Here is a 25,426-nt window from a genome sequence, read left to right on the forward strand (position 1 = left end):
CCATTCAATCCGACAGCATGTCAGTAGTCTGGTACTTAAACAAGCAAGGAGGAACCAGGTCCTATCCCCTTTGCAGAGAGGCCATGAGAGTATGGGATTGGGTGATTGCTACCAAGCGTTTTCTAAGGGCAACGCACATTCCGGGGAAATCCACCGTGATAGCCGACAGACTGAGCAGAACTATTCTCTCCCCTCACGAGTGGTCCTTGAACAACAGAGTGATAACACAGATTTTCACAAGATGGGGAGTCCCCTGTTGCGATCTCTTCGCAAGCCCCCTCAATGCGAAATGTCACCACTTCTTCACTCTGACCCCAGTTTCGGGGGAGACCCCCAAGGATGCTCTAGTCCACGCTTGGCCCTCCGGTCTGCTATATGCCTTTCCACCGGTTCCCCTTCTCCCCAAGGTGATTCAGAAGGCGATTCGCTTGAGAAGCAGAATGATATTAATAGCCCCATACTGGCCTCGGCAAATCTGGTTCCCCTTTCTTCACAGGTATGCATTGGAAGGTCCTTGGTTCCTGGACCAAGTTCCGGACCTTTTGACTCATCAGTCAGGACAACTCCATCAGTCCCTCCATTCGTTGAAGTTGACAGCCTGGCTACTCCTCTTCCAACCATAATTAGGAGCCACTCTTTGGCTCCTGAAGTCATACACATCTTGTCTTCGGCCCACAAGACTTCTACAAAGAAGATATATAGCAGTAAATGGAAGAGGTTTGCTATTTGGGCCCAACTCCGAGGATTAGACCCAATGACAGCCTCGGTATCAGAAGTACTGAAGTTTTAGCCTCCCTGTTCCAGCAAGGTTGCTCAGTATCTACCATCAAAGTACAATTGGCGGCTATTTCCAATTTTCATGAAAGTGTGCAACCTCCCTTAATGAGCAACAAGCTCTGTAAAGCCTTTATTAAAGGAGCTTGGCTTTTACGACCCCCACTTCGCAACCTGCACCTCCGTGGGATCTGAATGTGGTATTAGGTGCTTTAACCTCACCACCCTTTGAGCCGGCAGCAACCTGTGATCTGAAATTCCTTTCTTGGAGAACTGCCCTTCTAATTGCTATTACTTCAGCCAGACGGGTTTCAGAACTTCAGGCTCTATGTGTTAAACCGCCTTACTTGGTATTCCACAAGGATAGAGTATCTCTTAGGCCAAACCCATCTTTTATACCAAAGGTTTGTTCTAATTTCTGTCTACAACAGTCCCTGGAGCTACCGGTCTTCTTTCCCAAATATTCCAATAGAGCTGAATATACTTTTCACTGCTTAGATGTGCACAGGCAATTACGCTTCTATTTGGATAGGACACAGAAAGCATGGAAATCAGATCAACTGTTTGTGTCCTTTTCGGATAATAGATTAGGCAAAGCCGTCACTAAAGTCACTATTGCCAAGTGGATCAGGGACTGCATCACTCATGTTTATCTCATCTCAAACAAGGAGCTCATAGCTCCGGTTAAAGCTCATTCTACTAGAGCTATGGCCACTTCGGCAGCCTTTCATTCCAAGCTCTCTATTGGCGACATTTGTGCGGCTGCCACGTGGACATCTTCACACACCTTTGTTTCTCACTACAAATTAGATGTGGCATCCAGGGGTCGAGCTTCCTTCGGTTCCACAGTTCTCAGGAGTGTTTTCCAGTGAGCCACCCGGGAATTAGGTGCTAGGGATGCTGTCCCATCTGTAGAGAATGTAGGCGAGATAGGATCACATTACATCTTTTAGTTATGTACTTACCATAACTTTAGATGTATGGGATCCATCTCGCCTACATTCCTAATAACCCACCCTCCATCCCCCTGCCTTGTAGACCAGGAGAGACCGGACAATCCGAAATTGATCTTCTTTCCTCTCTTGAAAGACCTGAGTATGTTATGACAATAGTATGTCTCTGTGAACATGAATGCGAACAAACAAGATCTGGGGAAGTAGCGGTGGTACATCCTGGGATATGAGGTGACTCAGCCAATAAGAGACTGCGTTCTATTGTATAGCGCCGAGTCAGAGCCGAGGATCGGCTCCGAACCCATCTGTAGAGAATGTAGGCGAGATGGATCCCATACATCTAAAGTTATGGTAAGTACATAACTAAAAGTTCAACAAGTGCTTGACAAAATGATACAGACTCAATTCATTATACTACTGCTTGCTAACATGCCACCATGCCTTTCTACAACTTGCACTGTGAATTACATTTCCAACTTTTCAATTTATGCATTTAATTCTCCCTTAGCAAAATATACTTCCCAGTTTATTACATCCAGAATTAAATGAATTTGTCTTTCTGTCAGTTTTGATTCATGTATTAAAATTCACTGAATTCTGTTTCCATTAATTTTTGTGAAGCTTGTTAGAAACAATATTGCTTTGACTGCTTTTAATTATTACTTTTTAGGGAATTTACATTTTGTATAACTTATACTAAACTACACAAAATTATATTTAAAAATTGCTTCTGACATTTATATAATTTCTGTTTATAATCAACAGTAATTACTCCTGTTTACAATATTTGTCTTTACTGGCAGATCAAATGGAACTTTGATGCTTCCAAATCTACCCTGGATGCAAAAAATGTTGAGGTAAGAAGTATTTGCAGAAAATTATGCACATAAAATATTTGAGTTTTCCTATTCACTTTAAGAAACTGTACTTTAGTTTAAGTTGGTAGTTTTCATTTATTTGTGGTCAAGTTATATTTCTACTTCTATTGTTTATATCAGTATATTTATCAAAAATTGTATCATGATACATTTTCACAGTCAGATTCACAGATATAATACACAGACCTGTAAATGTATTTTTTCAGTTTGTCTTGTATGTAGTCATGTAATTAGTACAATTCATAAAACAGAATCATGCTAATATTAGATCATATATGCACAGACATTATCACACATACTGTGGATATGGATCACTCATAAAGCATGAAGTCTGCAGTTCCCTGACATCACAGACCTATGTGATACCATCTGATCACTGCAGATGTAGTGTTCTGCATTTAGATAACAATATGACTACTGTAGACAAGTGGCATGACAGAGTGGAGATGATGCACAGTGTCGAGTATCCCCTGCTCTATAATCATGGTCAAGATTTATTCTCAGTAGATTCAGTCTCTCTTAGCATGACTGTAGAGCAGGATTCATTTGTTTATGTATTGCACTGAAAGGGGTCTGGTAAGGATGCAGCTGCCATTGCTAGGACCTCTATATAATGTCACAGCAGTTATGGCAAAATAGAGTGTGGATGTCCCACTGAGTTGTAATTGGTACAGCTTCCACCGTGAGCATTTGGGTCTCTCTCTCTCTCCCTCTTTCCCTCTCTCTAGATATATATATATATATATATATATATATATATATATATATATATATATATACGGATTCACTTTAGAAGCTCGAAATACTGAAATATCGAAATTCAGTATTTCGCGCCTATAAAGTGGAATCCTGAAAAGAACAAAAACTCAGAAGCACAAAATTTAAAACCTCGCATACCGGAAATTTTGAATTAGTGCTTCTGGTGTTTCACTGTGGTTATGGATTCAGGTAAGTGTTTATATATTAAGGGTTTTGGGTAGGGGCTGTGGTGTGGGTTAGTGTGTTTTGTTGCTGTGATGTGTGTGTGTGCAAGGAGAATGTAGCTTGTGTGGTGGTGTTTTGTGTGTTTTTGTATGTAGTGTGACCTTGGAGTTAGAATATTTAAGTAGGGGGTGTGTGGGGGGAGCTGCCCCCCACATGAGGGGTGCAGGGGGGCTTGCCCCCCTGCTTTTATGTAGGACAGAGCTTTTGTTTGTGTGTGGGGAGGAAGGTGTGTGTTTGTGTACAGCAGAAGCACTAATTCAAAATCACGAGATTTTGAATTTCGCGCTTCTGAGTTTTCATTCTTTTCAGGATTCCACTTTATGGGTGCAAAATACTGAATTTCGATATTTCAGTATTTCAAGCTTCTAAAGTGAATCCATATATATATATATATATATATATATATATATATATACATATATGGATCTATGTTGGAAGCTCAAATTGGAAAACCTTCAAACTTCATATAGTTGAGACCATAACATCAATGTTTTGAAAGTTCAAAACTTCAATAAATAAAAAATAAAAACACATTTTTTTACATTTATGCAGGGGGGCAAGCCCCCTACACCCCCAACAACCCTTGCTAATTAAATATTCTAACTCCTAGATCACACTACAGTGAAAACAACAGTAAATTTCCCATTCTACAGCGATCTCCATTTAAACCGTTTGAAGTTGCAAAACTTTGATGTTATGGTCTCAAGCAAATGAAGTTTGAATTTTTGAAACTTCGAGCTGTCAAAGTAGACACACACATATATATATATATATATATATATATATATATATATATATATATATATATATATATATCATTTATATATGAACATTTTATGTAGTCTTCAATGATTTTATAAAGTTGCTATTCCACAGCCATATTCTATTCAGCAAAACATCAATTTTCCAGAGCCTTAGGGGATTCCAATTTTGTTTTTGGTGCTGCAGTTAAAGCGCCCTGAATTTTAGGAAAATAGTTAGGGATATAATGTTAGTACCTGCTCTGCAACTGAACTCTTCAAGATGCTCTACATTTTATGAAGATATTCACAGGATTTATGAAAGTTTTGTGAATTGTATAGAGTACATGAAGGCTCCCTATTGAAATGTCAGCTCTTAAAATGCTGAGTGCTGACAAGTCTATAAAAAAAGGCCAAAACCTCAGGAGAAGAGAGAATCTTGAATATCGCTTTTATTCTTCTTTAAACTTCTTTTCTTCAGGGGGCAGGCCCCTCTGCACCCCTCATTATGAGGGAAAGCCCCCGCAAACTCTCCAAACTTGTATGTACCATCTCTGAGATCACCATACCTTGGAGAAAAGGGAATATTCCAAGAAAGGCTGTCTGGAACTTATGTTTTTTGCCCATTCAGTCTCCATGTTTCAGGACTCACTCTAGCAAGTGCCAACATTTCAAATGGTTACTGTACAAGAACTCTTAGCGTATACCATCCCTACACATTTGCAGACTAGGTTTGTAAATACTGCCCATAACACAGACGATATTTGAATGCCTGTCTTCAAAAAAGAAATTCAGTTATCTGACAGAGTAAACAAGACTGGAAAAATATCTTCCTGTTAGTGGTAAGGATTAATGCTATACAGCTACTGACATATAGTTGGTTGCATCTCTAACTTGTGCAAATTTTTTTTGACTGCACTATACTTGAGCTGAACAGAATTATTCAGACAAAGAATTGGGATGCATCTGAGTGGCTGCTCACTCTTCAAACTAGTTTATTAATTTGCTCATTAATTGTGGTACTGTTTAAAACAATTCAGTGAGAAAGGAATTAATTCTTTTGATAATTTGGTAAACACTTGAAAAAATCCACAAACGTCTGAAAGCAAGGAAACCAAAGAACAAGGCAGAAGCCCTCACAGTCCTAAACGCAATTTATTAAAACAGAAAATCACAGCGTTTTCGCCACACACATATGGTGGCTTCTTCAGAGGATACAAAGGCAACCAAACACAAGCAGTTAAATACTGAAAGTTAATTGAAGTCAACTGCTATCAATTAACCACAAATTATGCAACAAGATGCCTGCATTAAACTGAAGGAGTAAAATGCAAAAAGCCTCAGGCATAGTTTAAGTACATGCTAAACTGTTGATGTAGTTAAAAGACTGTGACAATACAAAAAGACACAATATTTTGACACAGTCAAACCCAAATAAAATTCAGTATATTTCCTAAGAAATAAAAATACACAAGAAAAAAGTGTCACAAAATTATATGTACATTTAAAAAGCAAAATGCTAAATAGTCATTCCCAAGTATACATTATTTTAAAAAGGGGGACGACATGATAAAACAAATGAGTAACTTTTTACTAAAAGTTAATATAAATTCCAAAGATGTAGACAACCCACATCTAAAGTGTGACCTTAAAATTAAGTAAAAGTGCTAAGTGTAAATATAACAACCTAAGCCAAACCTTGCTAGGTCAAATACCAACAAAAAGGTAGGAAACAGTGCCACCAAGTGGCTTGACACTGTACCCACACATAGTGGGCTAATGCAAAAAGGACTAAATCAAAAGTGTCAAGGCAAATTTGATTCTTAAAGTAAAAAGGGAACAACTATCTCATATACGATTTTAATTTGAGATAAGGTGCAATATTACAGCTTTCATTCAACCCGGAGGGTAGAAAGCGTTAAGCTTAAGTTGCCAAAGCAATTCATTTGTCTCAAGTATAAGAGCACTAGGTCCACCACGAGGATGAACAGGAGGTGGTCAATCCCCATGAAAGAGAAAGCATGCCCAGGAAAAGAACAGATATGCTTGGCAAGGGCATTATCAAGTCTCTTATTCCTGATGGCATATAAGTGCTGATACAATCTGTCTTTAAGCCTTCTGTCCGTCTTTCCGTCGTAGAATGCTGGACAGCATGTGCAAAAAGCAATATAAACTACTGTTTTCGTATCACAGGAAATACGATGATGTATAAAATATTTCCTTCCTTCAATGCAAAAACTACTACCTGTTTTAATATGTGAGCAGAAGTTACAGAAGCCGCAGGCAAAAGAACCATTAATTCTAGCACTACAAGTGCCATAAGGAGTCTGTAACAATTCTTTGATGTTTCTACCTCTTCTAAACACTACAACAGGTCTATCACCTAACTTCTCACCTACAGGTGCATTACTGGTGATAAAAAAAACAGTTTTTAAACAAAATGTTCTGTATTGCATACGAGTTCACCCCAAATGTGGAAATTAAACTACAAGTAGAGGCCCTATGAGAGGCAGGTTCAATAGGAGACGTGGCATCGGAAAAGTTGCCAGAAGCACTAGATCTACGAACCGCCACAGTGCAAGGCGACTCTTCTTGAAGCAAGAGAGGTCTGTAAAACCCACTATTTCTTTTATTCAAGACCTCTTCTATTAGTTCAGACACAAGAGTAGCTGGATAGCCACGGCTGACAAAGAGGTTTGTCAAAAATTGACATTCAACGTTAAAGTCTGACAATTGACTACAAATTCTCACGGCCCTCACAAGCTGCCCTTTGACTATTGCTTTTCTACGTTTAAAGGGGTGAGAACTGGTATAATGAAGGAAGGAATTCACGTATGTATCTTTCCTATAAATTGTGGAAATTAACCTTCCTGTAATACCGTCCCTAGTCAGTTTTACATCAAGGTAATTCATACTAACACCATCAAACTGGAAAGTGAATTTAAGAAAGCGGTGTTGTACTATTGATGTAATCGACAAAACTCTGTGCTGTTAAATGATCACCCTAAAAAGAATAAAAATGTCATCAAGGTAACGAGTATAGTAGAAAAGTTTACCATTCCACTCTGAGTTGTTTAAAACAAAATTTCTTTCCCAATAGGACATAAAAGGTTGGCTACGGCTGCCCCACATGGGGAGCCCATGGCAACCCTCTTTGAATGTAAATGTCTTTTTCAAACAGGAAATAATTTGATGACAAAATGATGTTAAGCAACTCAGTAACATTATTAATGACATTAATAGGAGCCTGAAGCTCACGCAAAAGCAAGTCAATCCACTCAATGGCCTCCTGGTGTGGCATGGATGTATAAAGATCGACCACGTCTATGGTCAAAAGTTAACATCCATATCCAACTCAAGCCCATTTAGGTCAGAAAGAAAAGACCATGAGTCTTTACAAATAGTAGGTACACTGTCAACATACTGGTTCAGTAAAGTATCCACGAATTTTGAACAAGGGTAGGTGAGGGAAAGCCTACCATCTATCAGTGCCCTCATAGGTGGATCCCCAAGGTTTTGTGAATCTTGGGGATTCCAAACATGACAGGGTCTTGGCGTGGAAAATGTCTATATATTTATATGTCTCCTCATCTATTCTGCCGTTGATGAAAAAATCCCTCAGATAACCCCTAATCCTACTGGCACTGATATTCATCTCGTTGACAGATGAGATTTCATATGAGTCAGAATCAAGGACCCTGTGCATTCTTTCTACATAGTCAGCATGCTCAAAGATGGCCAAACCGCCACCTTTATCAGGCTTGATGATCCTGACCCCGACATTGCGGAGGTCACGTAATGCTTCAAGTTGGTCCTTGGAAATATTGAAGCGGCTAGTACCAACACAAGGCCGCTTCAATAAAAACCTGATGTCCAACTCACAGGCACTCTCAAACATTTTAGGACCACATGGAGGGGCGGGTTGAAAGTACTAGGCAGTTTCAGCTTCGAGACCAGGGAGTCTGTGGAAAAGTTAAACAGAAGTTTCAAATTTAGTTTACGTACATAACATTTTAAATCCAATAACACCCTGGCCAAGTCGCATTTGATAGAAGGTACAAAAGTATTACCCAAGGCTAACAGTTCAACAATTTCTGGTTCAAGGGTAAGGTGTGAAAAATTATAAATTGTAAAATCACCTTTCATATTCTTAACAACCTTAACAGGAGTGTTCAGAATGTAAAGGGGGTTTGTGATTAGTTGTTCCAATTCGCATTCCCCTCTGGCGACCCTGTTGTTCCTGTTCCCTAAAAAATTATTGCTGGTATTTTGGGGTCCTTCATACCCAGCAGCAGGTATCGTTTCATTCGACCCCCTACTGGTATCCTGTCTATTTTTATTACGGTTACTCCTACGTAAAGGTTGGTCATTTTGTGTTGGTACATCTTGACTGTCCACAAACCCAGGACCAGTTGCTCTAACAGTCTCAGGTGACTCAGATGGATTAACCCCAAAACTACCCTCAATTTGTACACGTAAATTAGGGAAGGCCATATCTTTAGAATAGGATGACCTATCCCTGTGTAATTTTTTGGCTTTATTTTTTGGCTTTATTTACACTTAGCACTTTTACTTAATTTTAAGGTCACACTTTAGATGTGGGTTGTCTACATCTTTGGAATTTATCTTAACTTTTAGTAAAAAGTTACTCATTTGTTTTATCATGTCGTCCCCCTTTTTAAAATAATGTATACTTGGGAATGACTATTTAGCATTTTGCTTTTTAAATGTACATATAATTTTGTGACACTTTTTTCTTGTGTATTTTTATTTCTTAGGAAATATACTGAATTTTATTTGGGTTTGACTGTGTCAAAATATTGTGTCTTTTTGTATTGTCACAGTCTTTTAACTACATCAACAGTTTAGCATGTACTTAAACTATGCCTGAGGCTTTTTGCATTTTACTCCTTCAGTTTAATGCAGGCATCTTGTTGCATAATTTGTGGTCTTTTGATAATTTGTTATATTTTAATTTGCTAACAATGTATTATATTTTTAAGTACTAACTGTGACAGATCATTTGTAAAATTTATCAGAAGTTATTTTTCAACTCAAATAACAAAAGGCTGGAAAATAGAAATAACTTTAACTAGCTATTCTGATGAACGGATAACACAGCAAAAAAACAGAGCTTGAAATGAAGAAAAAACTGGCTGAATAGACAATTTCTCAAGATGAGCTGTTTCATTAACTGGTAGAATTAGAAGGCAGAATGTGCAGAGAAAACCTGAGATTTTTTTGCTGTATTATTTTTGTGAAAGCACAAATAAGCAAATGGACTGGTATTCCACAGCAAGATTTTTTATTGAAAGGGCACATCTAGTACCTCCTCCAAACTTGGCCATGAGAAATCTGCCAAGACCTGTATTAATAAAACTGCAGTCATACCAGCAGAAAGAATTGATCCTGACAAAACTGTGGCAGAGGAGAAAAGTATTTTGGAGACAGCAAAGTGTGGAAAATGATTATTCATTGTATACCAGGTAGACACCAGGCAGAAGAGAAGCACAATTATTCCAGCAATCAAATAATGTTGAGAAGTAGGTGTACAATTCGGGTCTATATTATAAAATCGCATGCTCAGAAGAGAAAACGACACATAATCGACCCCATGTAAGCGAAAGCTTAAAATGTCGAAACCTCAGAATAGCAATTTTTTCCCAAGGGGCCAAAGTCACTGTTCCGGGGAAAAAAAAATATAAAACATTACATAATGGTCCCTACTTAAATATACCAACTCCGAGATCGCACTACAGGGCCGAAAAGGCAAAGTAGCAAAAGCGGCCAAAAGATTATTTCCCAGGGAAAGAATTTGCTGAAATGCCACTTCGCTATTTTGCCTTTTCACGCTTTTCAGTTTGACAAAGACGCATTCAACAACCTGCATCTGAGACAGCATAATAGGGAGCCTACAATTCTAGCTGCTGTATCCCGTTGTCTTCAGAATATTTTTTTCCTGGAGGATCAAAGGCATTTTTTAATGAAAAACAGGCTAAGGTGGAAATAAAAAAGATTAGCCAACAAAAAGTGAGCTATCAAACAGAAGGTATTCTGCTTCTCGTTCTTTTTTTATTCAAATATTTTATAAAATTTCCTATTAAAAATAAGAGACAACAAATGACAACAGTATTCCCATTCTTCTGATAGTAAAGCTCATAGAGAGACTTTGCCAGTGAAACCTTTTCCAGTGTCCCAAAGGAAAATGCTTGAGACAGGAAAAATCACAGGAGCTGACTAGAAAAATCAGGAGCACCTTGGACTTGTATCAGTGCCTGGTGTTGGCAGATGGAAATGAACATGAAGAAGACCAGCAATATTGAATTAAGTGAAGAAATGGGAGACTGTAAAGCATCGATCACATTTGTAAAATATGGCTTTGCAAGGAAAAAGTGGCTGAGAAAGGCTGGACTTTTGTTGACTTTGTTAAACTTGTGGGTGCACTATAAAGCATACATCCCACTTTATGTCATTAATGTTTAGCAGGACACTGAAAGGGGGAAAGGTAACTGCATATAAAACAGTTTTTGTTCTTATTACTACTTGTACAAAACATTTCATGATATGAACTGCTGTTATACATAGTAAAGCCTTTTTGTGTAACGTTGTCATGGGTAGTTTAAATATGAAGGGTGTTTCTTAACGGACTGCCGTATGTGTTAAAGATATTAAAATAAACAAATATTTTTTTTTAGTTTTAAGAAATAATTTACATATTATTCCCCAAGGTACAAAAATTGGGCTAGACTAAATAGAAATTGTATTCCACAGGAACATGTGCATTTTTTTGAAAGCTTTGATGCACATCCAATAACTATGTCATCCATCAATAAAAGGCAAGATAAAAATGCAAACTAATGAAGTAAAAATAAGACACTGCCAGTTTCTCACCTACCTGTTAAAAAGAGGAATTTAAAGAATGGTAGAAATAAAATAGAAACATATATGGTTAAGATTTAATGGGAGCTACTTAGAGCTGCTGACAAAGGTTAAAGTATTGCAGAGTAAGGAGGAGCTGATAGAAAAAGAAGAGGCACAAGTGCAGAGTGCGAAAAAGAAAATAGGGGAGTATCTGGATAATATGCATGAGTTTAGAATGACTGCTGTTAAGCAATTTTTTTTTTATAATAACTCTAGAGCACACATGCTTTCAGCACAACAGCTTAAGCAGCAGAAAAGGCTGTCATCAAACTTCCAGATCCTATGTCAAGAAAAATAACCAGAGATCCTGTAGAGGTATTAGAGATATTTTGGAAATTTTTCAAAAATGTGCATAAAACAGAGAAATGTAAAAATAAAGAAAGAATACAAATGAAAATATGTATGTAAGACCTAATTATTTCAAGGTTAGAGGTAGATGAGTCTCAATAGCTAAGACAGGAGATGATGTGATAAAATGGTGATGAATAATCAATTTTCAGAAAAGTCTCCAGAAATAGATGATGTTCCTGTGGCAATTTGAAATTTAGAAGGGAATAAAGTAATAAAGATTTAGAAGATTTTATTTATCACTATTTTAAATGTAGGGGCAACACCAACATCATGGAAGAAAGCTGTTGTGTCTGCATTACCTAAAGGTGGTAAAGACCCATCAGACCCAGCTTCATATAGACCCATTTCAGTTTTAAACCATAATTATAAAGTGCTTATGTCTGTAGCAGCTAAAAAAATGACAACGTTATTGCCAAATTGATATATGTGGGTGAGTGTGGCTTTGTGGAGGGTAGGCAAATATTTGACAACATTAATGAATGATTAATGGTAATCCAGAGGGAAGCAGAATAAAAAAATATTGCTGTTGTTAGTGGGTCCTGATGCAGAGAAAGCATTCACTAGAGTAAGCTGGGATTCTATGAGTAGGGGAGGGTGGAAGCATTTGCATTCTCTGATACAAAATAAGGTTAATTAGAAGATATATAAAGGATGTGAGGCAAGAATTAAAGTGGGAGGGTTCCCCTCTTATAAGTTGCATTTGAGCAAACCATCCAAGTAAGAGTGTCCTCTTCCCCTTTGTTATATACTTTCTCTTTAGAGCCATTGGCAAATAAAACAAGGGACTCAGAAATGCAATGATATAATTGTTGTGGTAATTAAGAAAAGTTGACTTTACTTGCAGATTATTTTTATTAGTTTTTTATTTTTAGATTTATTTTTATTTTCTCCAAGAGAAATCTTGATGAGTAGGTGGGAAATAGAAAATTCACCACAGGGATCACTCCAATGGCTTTACTCGACAGAGGCACTGGGAACTAAGGTTGGGTGTAATCCTATGGGCTAGGCTTGTAAAGGCTCCAGGGCCATTAGCCTAGTACATACCTATAAACCTATGATATTATTTTGTACCTGGCAGCTAAGGATATGTGGGAAGAAGCTAAACAAAAGATAATACAAAAACTGAGAAACTGGAAGTTCTTGTTTGTGGATATGGATAGTAAGATACAAACAGTGAAAATGTCTTTAGTCCCTTTAGTTTTATATACAGGTCAGGCTTATTTTTATCAATCAGAGGAGAAGCTTTGGACAGTAATTAAAGTGTTGAAGGAATTTATCTAGGAGGGGAAGAGGGCAAGAGGTTAGGTGGAAAAGTTGAACCTTCCAAAAAACAAGGTGGTTTAAGATTACCTGATATGAAAGGGTATTTTAGAGATGCACAGTTAAAACTGATATTCATAACACATGCAGAAGGTTATAATTCAGATGGAAAGTAGTGATGATGAAGCTGGGGGAAGTTTAAGAAATAAAGAGAGAGTAGGATTTTGGATTCTGTTCCTTAAGGAGAATAGTAACAACCATACAGAATATTATATTCATAAAGTAGCAGAAAACATTCTAAAAACTAAACCAGCATGAGAATGGAGAAAGGAGATTCTGCCAGTAGGGATGACTGCAAGTAGGGGTACAGAGAATAGGCAAGATGGTCTGGAACTTGCAGGAGAAAACTGGCAAAGGAACCAGGGTATTGGGAGCAAATAACTAGAGATGGAAAGTTAACAGAGGAGGATGAGGCCAAGAAGACATTGGGACTGCAGGCTAGACACTGCCTTCCCTACCAAGGATTGGTATCGGATTGTAGCAAAGAGCAAGGGCTAGAGGAATGTTAAGTAGAAGACCTGCTCTGGTACAGTGTTTTGGTTTAATCTAGTACAGAAGTTGCTGTTAAAAAGGGATAATTAGTAGGGCATATAAATATTGCATGATAACTATGATAATCAATCAGAGGAGGTTAGAAAAGAGTGTTAAGAGAGACTGGAAAAGCAAATTACAGCACAACAATGGGAGGGCAAATGTTTGGCTCCCAAGTATGTAACAAAGTCCAGAGGGTTTAGGACTTTTGTTTGGAAATGTTTGCTTAGGTATTTTAATACCCCAAATAGACTTTAAAGAAATTTTCTTCAGGTAGATAGCAAATGTTGAAGGTGTGATGGGGACGAAGGAGGTAACAGGAACATGTTTTGGGACTGTAATGAGTTGGCAGATTTTAAATATTCCCCACACAGTACTCTGTCAGAAATATTGGATGAGCAAATGTCTATAAGTAAAGAAATTATTCTTTTGATTTGAGACCCAAGATCTGAATTGCTTAGACACAGTAAAGCCTTATTAAGTTTAATTCCCAGGGCTGTCAAAAAAGCAATTACAATAAAATGAAAATCAAATAACTGTATTTGAAATATTGATTATTATAAAAATATAATAGAACTGGAAGAATAATCTTTAGAAAAAAGAAGGACCAAATTACATAGAAATAAATGGAAATTCTGTAAACAATCCATGTGGAATAATGTTCAGGACGATGAGTGATTTTTTAGGGGAAGGCAGGAATTCAGCAACATATGTAATCCTAGACTTCTTTCAGCTGCTCCCGTTAGGGGTCGCCACAGCGGATCATCTGTTTCCATTTCTTCCTGTCCTCTGCATCTTGCTCTGTCACACCAACCACCTGCATGTCCTCTCTAACTACATTCATAAACCTTATCTTAGGCCTTTCTCTTTTCCTGTTATCTGGCAGCTTCATCCTTAGCATCTTTTTCTCAATATACTCTGTATCCCTCCTCAGCACATGTCCAAACCAATGTAATCTTACCTCTCTGGCTTTGTCTCCAAACCTTTCAACCTGGGCTGACCCTGTAATATACTTGTTCTTAATCCTGTCCACCCTCATCACACCCAGTGCAAATCTTAACATCTTTAACTCTGCCACGTCCAGCTCTGACTCCTACCTTTTTGTCAATGCCACCGTCTGCAACCCATATAACATAGCGGGTCTCACTACCCTCTTGTAGACCTTCTCTTTCACTCTTACTGGTACTCGTCTGTCACAAATCACACCTGACACTCTTCTCCACCCACTCCTTCCTGCCTGTACTCTCTTCTTCACCTCTCTTCCACACTCACCATTACTCTGAACTGTTGATCCCAAGTATTTAAACTCATTCACCTTCGCTACCTCTACTCCCTGCATCCTCACCATTCCTCTAGCCTCCCTCTCATTCACACATATATATTCTGTCTTAGTCATGCTGACCTTCATTCTTCTTCTCTCTAGGGTATATCTCCACCTAGACTGATGATAGTTAAAAGGAAATAAACTATATATGCTGTATAATGTATGTAAATTAAAAAAAAATGTTAATGTGGTTTGCTTTCTTTTATGTCTTAAAAGGGCTAATTTAATAAAAGTGTTACAAATCGCTTGCTCAATTTTTTTTTTAAGAATCCATGTTACAAGGGCACACAGGTATGCCTTGGTCCACTATTCAATTTGACATTGAAGATGATGACATTAATTCTTCTGAAGATGTTAGTTTCATTAATTTATTTTAAATGTCTGAACATTTTAAATATAGAAATTCATGCCAATCTGGATGACAGAAAAGTTTGCTAAGCCCTTTTAAAGAATCCAGTCTATTGCTATATTGAATAGCACTAATGCAAGTATATATCACGGAGGTACTCCAGTCTTGACTGTGAATGACTCTGACATCTCCTAATATAGTCTCACTGGACTTTAAGCATCATGATAAGTTTAATGTGTAATACTTAACTTATTTAGTACCTCTTCATTTTGGAGTAGATTACATAATCATTTTCTACCCACACTGGTTTGATTTCCATTTAACCAGGGATCTGGGAATGTATAAATAACCAAAACAGGTGCAGTCAACTGAGATAAAAAAGACCATTAACTGCCATGTATGTATCTTGGGTGGTGAAGCCCAGGAGCAAAAAAAAAGAAAAAAAAATGTATTCATTTTTTTATTGAACCAAAAAGTTTAGCACTTTCATCTATAACCACAAGACTTCATCAGAACAAAATATAGGGATTTTATTTGGGTTTCTAGCTTCCCTAAATTAATTAATGTTTTGATATAAAATTTTCTATGTCTCTCAATATATATATATATATATATATATATATATATATATATATATATATATGGTTTACATTACTTTGACGAAGTGCACGGTATTAAGATGCACATGTTCGAAGTGCAGTTTGCAAACGTGCATAAAAACAAACCAAAAATGATTAACTCCACAAATGTGGATGCTAGTGTGCATTCGCTGTTGTGAAGTCAGTGTTCTGCATGGAGATCGCACTACAGTGGGGATCAGGAAATGTACCCATTTCCTCACTATAATGCGATCTCAGAGTTTGTATACATAATTAGCAGGGGTTGGGGGTGCAGTGGGGTTTGCCCCCCTGCAAAACATTAGTTGGATGTGTCTGGTCAGTAAGGTACGTTGGGTAATGTTGACTGTGTCGAAAAAAGACTTGTCAACATTACTGGTTTCATCTTTGTGTCTTTCTGTTGTTTGTAATTTCAAGTTTATTTGTCAAGTAAGTCATTACTCGATGGAATGCCTTTCAAGGTTTTGATAGTAAACATATAAGTAAGTCATTACTCAGAATGCTTTTCAAGGTTTTGATAGTAATCCTTGAAATCTTTATTGTTGGGAACTTTAGAGAGTGGTATGATAGTGACATATTTAAAGAGGCTGGGGAATATGCCAGTTGTAAGGGATAGGTTGTATATATGAGTGAGAGGTTTATTTATGGATTTTGAGTGTATATTAAGGAAGGCCGGATGTAGTTTAGAGAACTTAGCACCTGACCTGGGGTTAAGATTTTTAAGAGATGTTTTAACCTCTTTAACAGTCAGTTGCATGAAGAGGAAAACAGTGCAGTTGGCTACAAGAGGGTAAAACTGTGACTTATGAATACAATTATTAGTGGAGTCAGATGTGGTATGTGCAGGGAATGAGGTAATGAGGTCATTAATGGTAGTAAGAAGGTAATTATGGTAGTTATCAGTAAAACAGCTGTTTATGCCAGATGCTTCATAGGTTCATGGGTTAATACTAAGTGTTGATCCAGTGGACTGCTTGTTGCATAGCCATATGAAATGATCCACCATTGAATTTATCAAGATGTGAATTAATAATGTGGACCTAGTTATGTCTCCTTTCAATAAGTTCTTGAGGGTCCCGTTCAGGGGTGTTCTAATAATTGCCCATCTAGTTGTCCAGGTTGTGCTTAAAACGTGTGAAGAGACTACTATGCTTTCTATGTGGGGGAGTTTTTTTGCATAAAAAAAAGTGTTCTCTGTGATAAATATCTTTCACACCAGCAGGTCCGATTTATTCTGTGGTGGAAGTTCATATCTCTTGAGTGGGTGTTTGGGGTATTTTTAGTTTTGTGGGTGTGAAGGAGGTTGCAGAGGACCAAATACTTTGAGACACTACAGACTAGGTAGTGGTCCTCTCTCAAAACCCAGTAGGATAGGGAAAAGCATGTGAGTGCTTTAAGGCAGTCAGTGTAAGCTCAAGGTGATAAGCTCTTCATTGTCTTTGTGAGGAAATACTGTGATCTCTTGAGCTGGGTCATGGCATTTTGTAAGTACGTATCAAAGAGGGCATTGCATTATATTAGCCCATTAAGGGTGGGCTACAAGGTTATGATGATTTACTTGGATCTAGAAGATATACACCTGGTGATCAGTCTGGTTATATAAAATGATTTCCTAATAATAGTCATAATGTCATGATCAAAGAATAGTTCAATGTCAATGAAAATGCCCAAGTCTCTAATAATCAACTCAGTTTTTGGACTAGTGTCACCTATGTGATAAGAGCAGAGGTGTCAAGGTTTGGCAAAAGACACAATGCTGCATTTATTGACATTTAATTTGAGGCCATGGTCTAAGCATCACTTTTCAGTGCATGTTCAGTCCTCCTGGTGAAAACTGTGCTCAGTTGAGATGATTATAACAGTTCCCAGTTTACAATCATCAGCAAGCTTCATCAGCCACAGGCCTATGGTGTCAGCCTTGACATCAGAGAAATAGACACCAAAGAGGAATCGGCCCTATACAGATTCCTAGAGTACACTGCTGTTAGCTACTCTTTTAGATGAGAGTGTGCCTCCAACATTAATAGATTAGGTTCTGTATGTGAGACAGTTTGCTACCCAGTGGGTAACATAATGGGTTTACATATTAGCAGACTATCTTATTCTTAGCAGTGGTGCTAGAATGTGAAATGGTATCAAAGTCTTTAGCTAGGTCCATGTATGCAGTATGAAATAACTGACCTATGTCCAGTGCCTCTGTAACTTGTTCAAAAAGGTCCACCGGGTTTTGTAGGCAGGATCTACCTTTAACAAACCCAAACCAGTTTGGGTCCAGAGTCTGAAGCCTGCCTACATCATTGTTAATAAGTTCCATAATGATGCACTCCATTGCCTTACATCTAAGACTGCTGAGGCTTATGGTTCTATAGTTTCCAAGATAAGTATTTATCCCCTTTGTGGAAAGAGATGGCTACAACATTTCTCTGTACTTCTAGCATGAATCCAGTGTAAAACCTCAGTCTGAATAGACATAATAACAAATCAGCCAGATATTGTTTGGTGCTGACAAGATGATAGCCTAGCACATTATTCAGGCCCATGGAGCTAATATTCTTAGCCTTTGAGAGAGCATTTAGGACTTGCCCAGAAATGATTAGGGAGGTGGCATAGTCATGTTAATATGCTATGGATATTTAGGCAGATATACTTTAGTAAAGTTTGAGCTGAATGTGTCCACTAACATGATGGCTATGTCCTTAGGAGGATGACTATGCAGTGTTATTTTCCATTAACTTAGAGTATTTTGGGGTATTCATTAACAAGGTTCCTGACATACCTGAGGAAGGGTTTGTGGTACTTAGCATGTGTGGCAATTCTCAATTTGTACATGCTTTTGGAGGATTTGATTTTGTTTCCAAGTTTTTTGTTGATTTATTTTTACTTATTTTCTAACTGTTGGGGTGTTAATTTTACTTTTGCAGGCTATGAGTGTCTTCCACTTTTTATATAGTTTAGTAATAATGGGTTTGTTCTTAAATTTGACGCTGTATTTATGCCTTATGAGGACTGAGAGTTGCCAGGAGGTAGGCACAGAACTAGTTCATGAGTATGGCCACATATGATGTGGTTATCAAAGACATCGGGGAGGGGGTGTTAGAATTTTAGTTAATTGGACTAAATTTGCGTGGAATACTCCCTGAAAAAAGACAGGTTACAAGGTAACTTGGGTCTTGCACTTAAGGTAAGTGTTACTGTATGGTAGTCAAATTTGACCTGTGATTTGGTAATTACAGGTGCAGAACATAAGGGGGCTAGGTTGAAGATAACCAGGTCCAATTTTTTTTGAACCCTTCACTGGGGTTTTGAATACTTGGTCTTAGAAGATGACATTGAAGAAGTCCAGGAATCTTTGCACATGCTTATTTGGGTTGGTATATGCTCTGCAGTTATTGGAGAAGTAGTTGAAGTTAACCAAGAGGATAGTTTTGTGCTCTGTAGTAAGGGTTGTCAATTTGTTTACATATGCCTTTTGGTTCACTGGGGTCATGGAGTAGAGTACTGTAGCTGCCACCAATGTAGTATTGGGTTTTGCTTATCTGAGGAAGGATGTTGATGAATTCAAGTTTACTATCCTGCATTGTGAGTCTGGAGGAGAAATGGTTTCTCAGAAACACAGATAGATACCCTTCCAGCTATAACTTTCATCTAGGCTTTTGGTCTGAAGGAGTGATAGGTTTTAAATCCCTGCACTGTGGGGGAACTTTCACTGTTCTGAAACAATTTTTCAGTAAATGCACATATATCTACATTTTCCAGGGTTAGGAATACCTATAAGGAATGCAACTTTTTGTTAAGGCTTCTAGCATTGAGCAGTGCCACCTTAATATTGTTTTGATTTTGATTGGCTATACAGGTAAGTTTAGGGGACTGACCATGCCTAAAAAATGCACTATAGGCAGAAAAAAATCTTAGCCAGTACACGGAACCCAAAAGGAAAAAGCATGTTATCCCTAGCAAAGCAGCCAAGGTTGCCCATCATCTCCTCCCAGGCAGATATTTATTGTATCCCCATAGAATGATACCAGTAGCAAAACCAATAATTAAAGTCAATTATCTTTTGTTTGCATTGAGGCATCATTCTTGGTGAGGGTAGGCTACTGCTTATTGCTATCTTCAAACCCATTTTGTATGCATATTCTGAGAGCTCCATCATGTGTCTTAATATGATCCAAGGAGATACACCTCAAGTCATTCATTCCCACACGCACAGTGATCCAGGTCATATGTGTACCTGGTGTGAAGGGACCTAGTCACTGCAGATCCTGGAACCTGAGATGCAGCTAACCATCATGTTGTCTTTGCTCAGTCTAGTGAGTAGAGCATCTGTATGTTTAACAATGGAATCACCTATGCCCAGGACATTGCCAGATATACAAGCTAGGTCCTTTTGCTGTAAGGGCATCTATTTGTTGGTTGCATGATCCCTTTTTGTGGCCATATTTACTGTAGTGTCAGAACATGTTGTATTTTGGTTCAAACCTGTTGATGCCAGGTATCACACAGGAGGTAGATTTGATGGTTTTAAACTGATACCTAGATTTAGGAGTTCTATGATGCTTGGATAAAGCTTTGCTTTAACTGCATCTGCATAAGAGAGTTTTGTGTTTGTAGTATGTATGTGGATGTTGTATAGATGTGGGTGAGGTTATGGCAACCCTAAGCTCACCTCATGCTACTGATTGAAAAAGAGAGAGAGAGAGAGAGACCTCCCCTTTAGTTAAGAATTTACATCTCTTGCAGACAGAGTCCTTTGGATTGAATAGAAGTTTATTTTCAGTGAGCATGAGGCAAATCTAACATTCCCTTAGGATACCTTGTAGTATAAGGCTTGCAAAAGAAGGATGATCAGTCTGCTAGCTCCCCACGATGGCTAGTGCTGCAATGTTATGAAGGTTAATGAAGAACTAAAGAGGGGCAGGTGAGTAAAACAGGAGAGAAGATTGTATGTCTGGAGAAGTGTAGTACCACAAAGCTGGGAGACAAATCACAGAAATCTGCTCAAGTCAGCTTACCTCAGTGCAGCTCCATGCAACTCAGCACAACCCAGCAAAAAATGTTTAGATAGAGCAGAAGTGAATAACTCACTCATAGGAGTTAGAAACAGGTACCCTTTCAATAGGGCAAGAGGAGAGAATTTACTTGTGTGCAGTATCCACTATGTAAATGCAACTACTTGCAAGCCGCACTTAGCACAGCTGTACATAGTAAGTATTAAACAGGAAAACAAAAGAACCAATTAAAACCAAGCGAAGTATGAAGCTCAGGTGCTCTAAGCTACCAAAGAACTGCAGCTGACAAACAAAAGAAAACAATGGCAATGAATGTTAACTAGTATTATCAAATATATCACATATAATAATCATGTAAATAATAGAAATATTTATGAACTTGACTCATCCGAAATACATATGAGCATGCTTGATGTTTCTTTTTTGAAATTATTAAGGCTAAAAAATTACTTTACAAAATTTGATATTGATAAAAAGTTTTTTGAAACCCAAAAGCAAAAATAGTTTAATTTTATTGCAATCAGTACTTAATCCAAGATGGCCTTTACACCAGGCCAACCAGATTTACTAATTTCCTGGTGCATAAACATACATTTATATAGTACATTGCATAGTAAATCAGTGTCTTCACACCAAAACCAGTTCGGTTACTAGAAAAACAGACGGTTAATTTCTAGATGTTCATCATTTGATCCATGCTGCACTAGCCTTAAGTAGTATCTTTGGCGTGTATACTTAAACTTAGGAATTTGAGACGTTAGTACACCCTAAATGTTTATACACAACACCCTTGTTACCTTTTAGAGAAAATAAAGTGTAACATTTAAACCTATGTTATCAGGCCTGCAATAGTATTATCTGTTGTTATTATTATTTTATTGTTTTTTCTTAGTTTTTTTCACTTTGTCTTTGCACTACTTGTTTTTCTAGACCCTTGACATGTCTACTTGTTAGTGTTTAGGCATTTAGTTGGTATAATAGTAATGTGGCAACAGTTGGTTTCAGACTTCAACAAACTTCAGTGTTTGTTTCAGACTTTAATTAACTTTAGTTTTGTTAGTACTGTTGTTAAGAATGAAGCCTTTTATTTATTTAATTATTGATTACTTATTTTGCTAGAAGAGGTAGAAACTTGTTGCAAATATATGTAAAATGCATTTTGCATTTTAAATCACAACTTGTTTACCGCAATGAGCAATGTCTCTTTAAGTTAATTGAGTGCAACTTGTGTGGCTTACAACGCCCACTTTTTTATTTAGTATTTAATGATGAAGTTTTTATGACATGTTTTATCTGAAGAAGTCCTGCTAGTGAGCAAGATGAAAAGCGCTTTATTTTTATTGTTGGTTTGCAGTTTGTGTGTACTTTTTAGTACCTTGTGAGTGTTTGCTTCTGGATTAAACACCGTTGATTTGCTTACTATTCTCCTTGCCTTCTTCACTAGTTCGTTGTCTTTACCTCCAGCAGTTTGTCTGCACTAGCCTTAAGCTATATGGTTTATATCATGCACAGAATATAACAACTGGTCTGCTTTCAGTGCTTAAGGCCACCTTCCAAACACTAAGAAACTGGAGCAGAGCTGAAGACAGAGTGATTTGAGCACTAAGCCCTTCAGAGCTCTCCTGTTGCTGAAAAGCACTCCTCTTGCAGGCTTTTGAGGATCAATCATCAGCTAACACCTCTCCATTTCTGAGCAAATAAGTTCCCTTCAGGGAAAAGACAATTACCACATCTTATTTTACATGTAAAACTTAACAATTTTCTATAAACGCTTTACTTTTAAGAGTTAGTAAAATGAGTTTTTACAGACTGTGACAAGATTTTTAGTCCCTTTATATTATGTGTTACTTTTTCACTTTTGAGAAAAAAAAGTTGTTAAAACTTATTTAAAAGTGTTTTCCTGTCTAGGGTTGTTTTACATTTCTTTTGTGGGATTGAATAAGTGTTTAAAAATATTTCCACTGTGTTTTTGTTGCAAAAAAGAAAGCTTTTTTTAAAATATTTACCCATTTCACCGACATTCAGGTTTCCCCATGATTAAAGCATCTTTTTCGTTTTCACCATGAAACAGCCTACCAGCTTTTCAGTTATTGCTTCTTTCATTCACAAAAAGAAAAACATTTCCAAGCAACCTTTGTCCCGTCAGTAGGCTACTAAATTGCCTCAGCTGCAGATGGTTGACTCCTATGGCCATTATTGGTACCTCAGACCATTGATCTTTTTCATCGGCTCCCCCTAGTGTACTGTTTATAGCCATCATGGATCAGGAGTTAGACAAATCCTCTGCATCTGTGCCCTTGGTGTGCAAGGGCAAACCACTCTTATCAGTCTTGGAAGAAAGGGCAGAGAATACCTCTCTGGCTATCAGACTGAAATGCCTCTCTGTAGGGAAGTTTTGCCTGTCAAAAGTAGGACTGTTGCTTTATACAAAATACTGTCAAAAAGAAGCAAAAATTCAGACATTTATCTTCACTTATTTCTATTACTTTAGACAGGATTGATTTATTGGACTTAGCTCAGGCTATTGACATTACAAGTTCTAGTGTTTCTGAAAAGAGAAAAAGGAGATGTCCTTCGTGGTTCACTGTTGCAGTCATCACTGTAGGGTTCTTCCTGACAGCAGCAGCCCCCGATCGTCCAGAATCCCAAAGTCTGGATCGGGCGCCAGCAGAGGTCGCATTTATCCTGACGTCAATGCACCGGAAGGTATAAAGACCTCAGCTGATGCCATTTCCCCAGTCTTTCTTGCCGCGCGGTGCCCTTTGCAGTTCACTGATGCCGGTCGACCTGTTCCTGTTTGTTTTTGGATCTAATCCCAGGATTTTCGTTTTTCACAGATAAGTACCCCGTTGGGGAGGTCTTTTTCTTGCTCCAGTCAGATGTCAGAAAAAGTTAATAATTGTATTTCTTGTGGGAAGCCAATACCACATAGGGATTTTCACTCTTACTGTATTCCCTGCCTGGGTCCTGACCACGACGTTGCTAATTGTGTGTTTTGTGCTAGATTTAATCAGCGTACTATTAAGCGTGGATATAACTTTTCCTTTTACTATTTTGGAAAAAGGTTTAATTATAACATGTCTTCAGATTCTTTTCTGGCTTCTGGAGTGTGTAAGAGGTGCAGGGATGCAGACAGGCCTCCGAGGTCCACAGCAAAGGATGTTACTCAGTTATTGCCAGTTGCTGGTTCGACGGTCGACAGTGAGGCGCCTTTGCAGCCTCTGTCGTCCGCCTCTTTTGAACCAATTGCCTGTACCAACTCCGGTGTGGAGCTGATGGGGTCTTCAGAGTTGCCAGGGACTGGATCTTCGGATACTGCTCCCTCAGTTGGGTCCAGAGCTGGTAGGCAGGTACCGGCTTCTGAGGGAGTTCTCAGGCCTTCACAGCTTCCTGTAAATGTGGATTCAGGTTTACATGCTAAGTCAAAGTCTAAGGCTCCAGCTAAAGTGAAGTGGATAGCACAGGCACCTTTGGATCAGGGTCCTAGGCCTCAGAGGCAGATGCTTAGGATGGCTGAAGATCTCTTAACTATGATCAGGGGTTCTCATCCCCCTCCTGACAAGAAGCCTAGATTACAGTCCGATTATGATTCTTCAGACCAAATTTCTGTTTCTTCTGCTTCTTCCCTTGAGCAGGATTATGCTTTTCCTCTTTATGAGGATTCTGATGCTGAAGATTCCTTTCCTTCCACCTCTCCTCCTGAGGATTATTCTTTTGGTGAAACTTTGCATGATATCAGGGTGCATTTTCACTGGGAAGGGCAGGAATTCTCTGAATCCAAGAAAAGGCTTAGGGATTTTCTTCTACTCCCACAGCATAAGCCTCTGGCTATTCCCCTTGTATTGGACATTGTTGATGATGTTTTTTCAGAAGCTTCTCTCTCTCCTGATTCTTTTCCCCCTACTCCGGCCAAACCAGATAGGTATTATAGGGTTCCAGATTCTCATAAATTTCTTTTTAAAAATCTTTCGCCTGATCCGGAAACAATTTCTCAGGGTCCTAAGGGTGTTAAAGCGGCCTCTGCTAAAAATCCTATTCCCTTTGACCGAGAGTCCAGGGCTTTGGAGAGATGGGGTAAAAAGGTTTATACTTCTGCTACATTGTCTATTAGGGCTTTGAACTGTCACTTTCATATGTTGAAGTATCAGCAATACCTTTTGTCTGTATTTCAACAAAAGATGTCAGCTGTGTCTATTGGTGCGGATAATCAGGAGTTACAGGATTTATTGCATGCTATTGAACAAGTGGGTAAACATACCCTGCATTGTGGTTTTGATTCTTTGGAAGCTTCTTGTAGGGCTGCAACAACTGGAGCTGTTATTCAAAGACTTGCTTGGTTAAGAGATCAAAGCTTGGTGGATCAGATTAAAGCCAAACTTTTGGATGCCCCTTTGCAGCACAATGTTCTGTTTGGGTCCAAAGCTGAAGAGGTATTGAAGAAAATGGAAGACAAAGCCAAATCTATGCAGACAGTTAAGGATTTTCTACAAGTGCAACCTCCTAGATTTAGCAGACACTGGCCAACTAAACCTTGGTCCTTTCTGGGGTCGGACAGGTCTCAGAGAGGCAGATTCAGGCATTCCAGAGGTAGGGGGCAGTCACAGTCCCATTTTAGGAATAGGCAGTGGAGTGCCCCCTCTCCCAGGGGAGGTGAAGATAAGTCTCAACCCTACCG

General features: G+C 38.2%; 1 protein-coding gene across 1 annotated transcript in view; it reads left to right on the plus strand.

Moving 5' to 3' along the window:
* CFAP54 (cilia and flagella associated protein 54) overlaps positions 1-25,426 on the plus strand; it is a 2,749,537-nt gene that overhangs the window by 2,350,148 nt on the left and 373,963 nt on the right. The window contains exon 53 of the mRNA XM_044087198.1: positions 2,531-2,584. Coding sequence (XP_043943133.1) covers positions 2,531-2,584 — 54 coding nt within the window. The remainder of the gene's footprint in view (positions 1-2,530; positions 2,585-25,426) is intronic.

Source organism: Protopterus annectens, chromosome 11.part0, assembly GCF_019279795.1.
Source record: "Protopterus annectens isolate FY-2018-M chromosome 11.part0, PAN1.0, whole genome shotgun sequence".
NCBI lineage: Eukaryota > Metazoa > Chordata > Ceratodontiformes > Protopteridae > Protopterus > Protopterus annectens.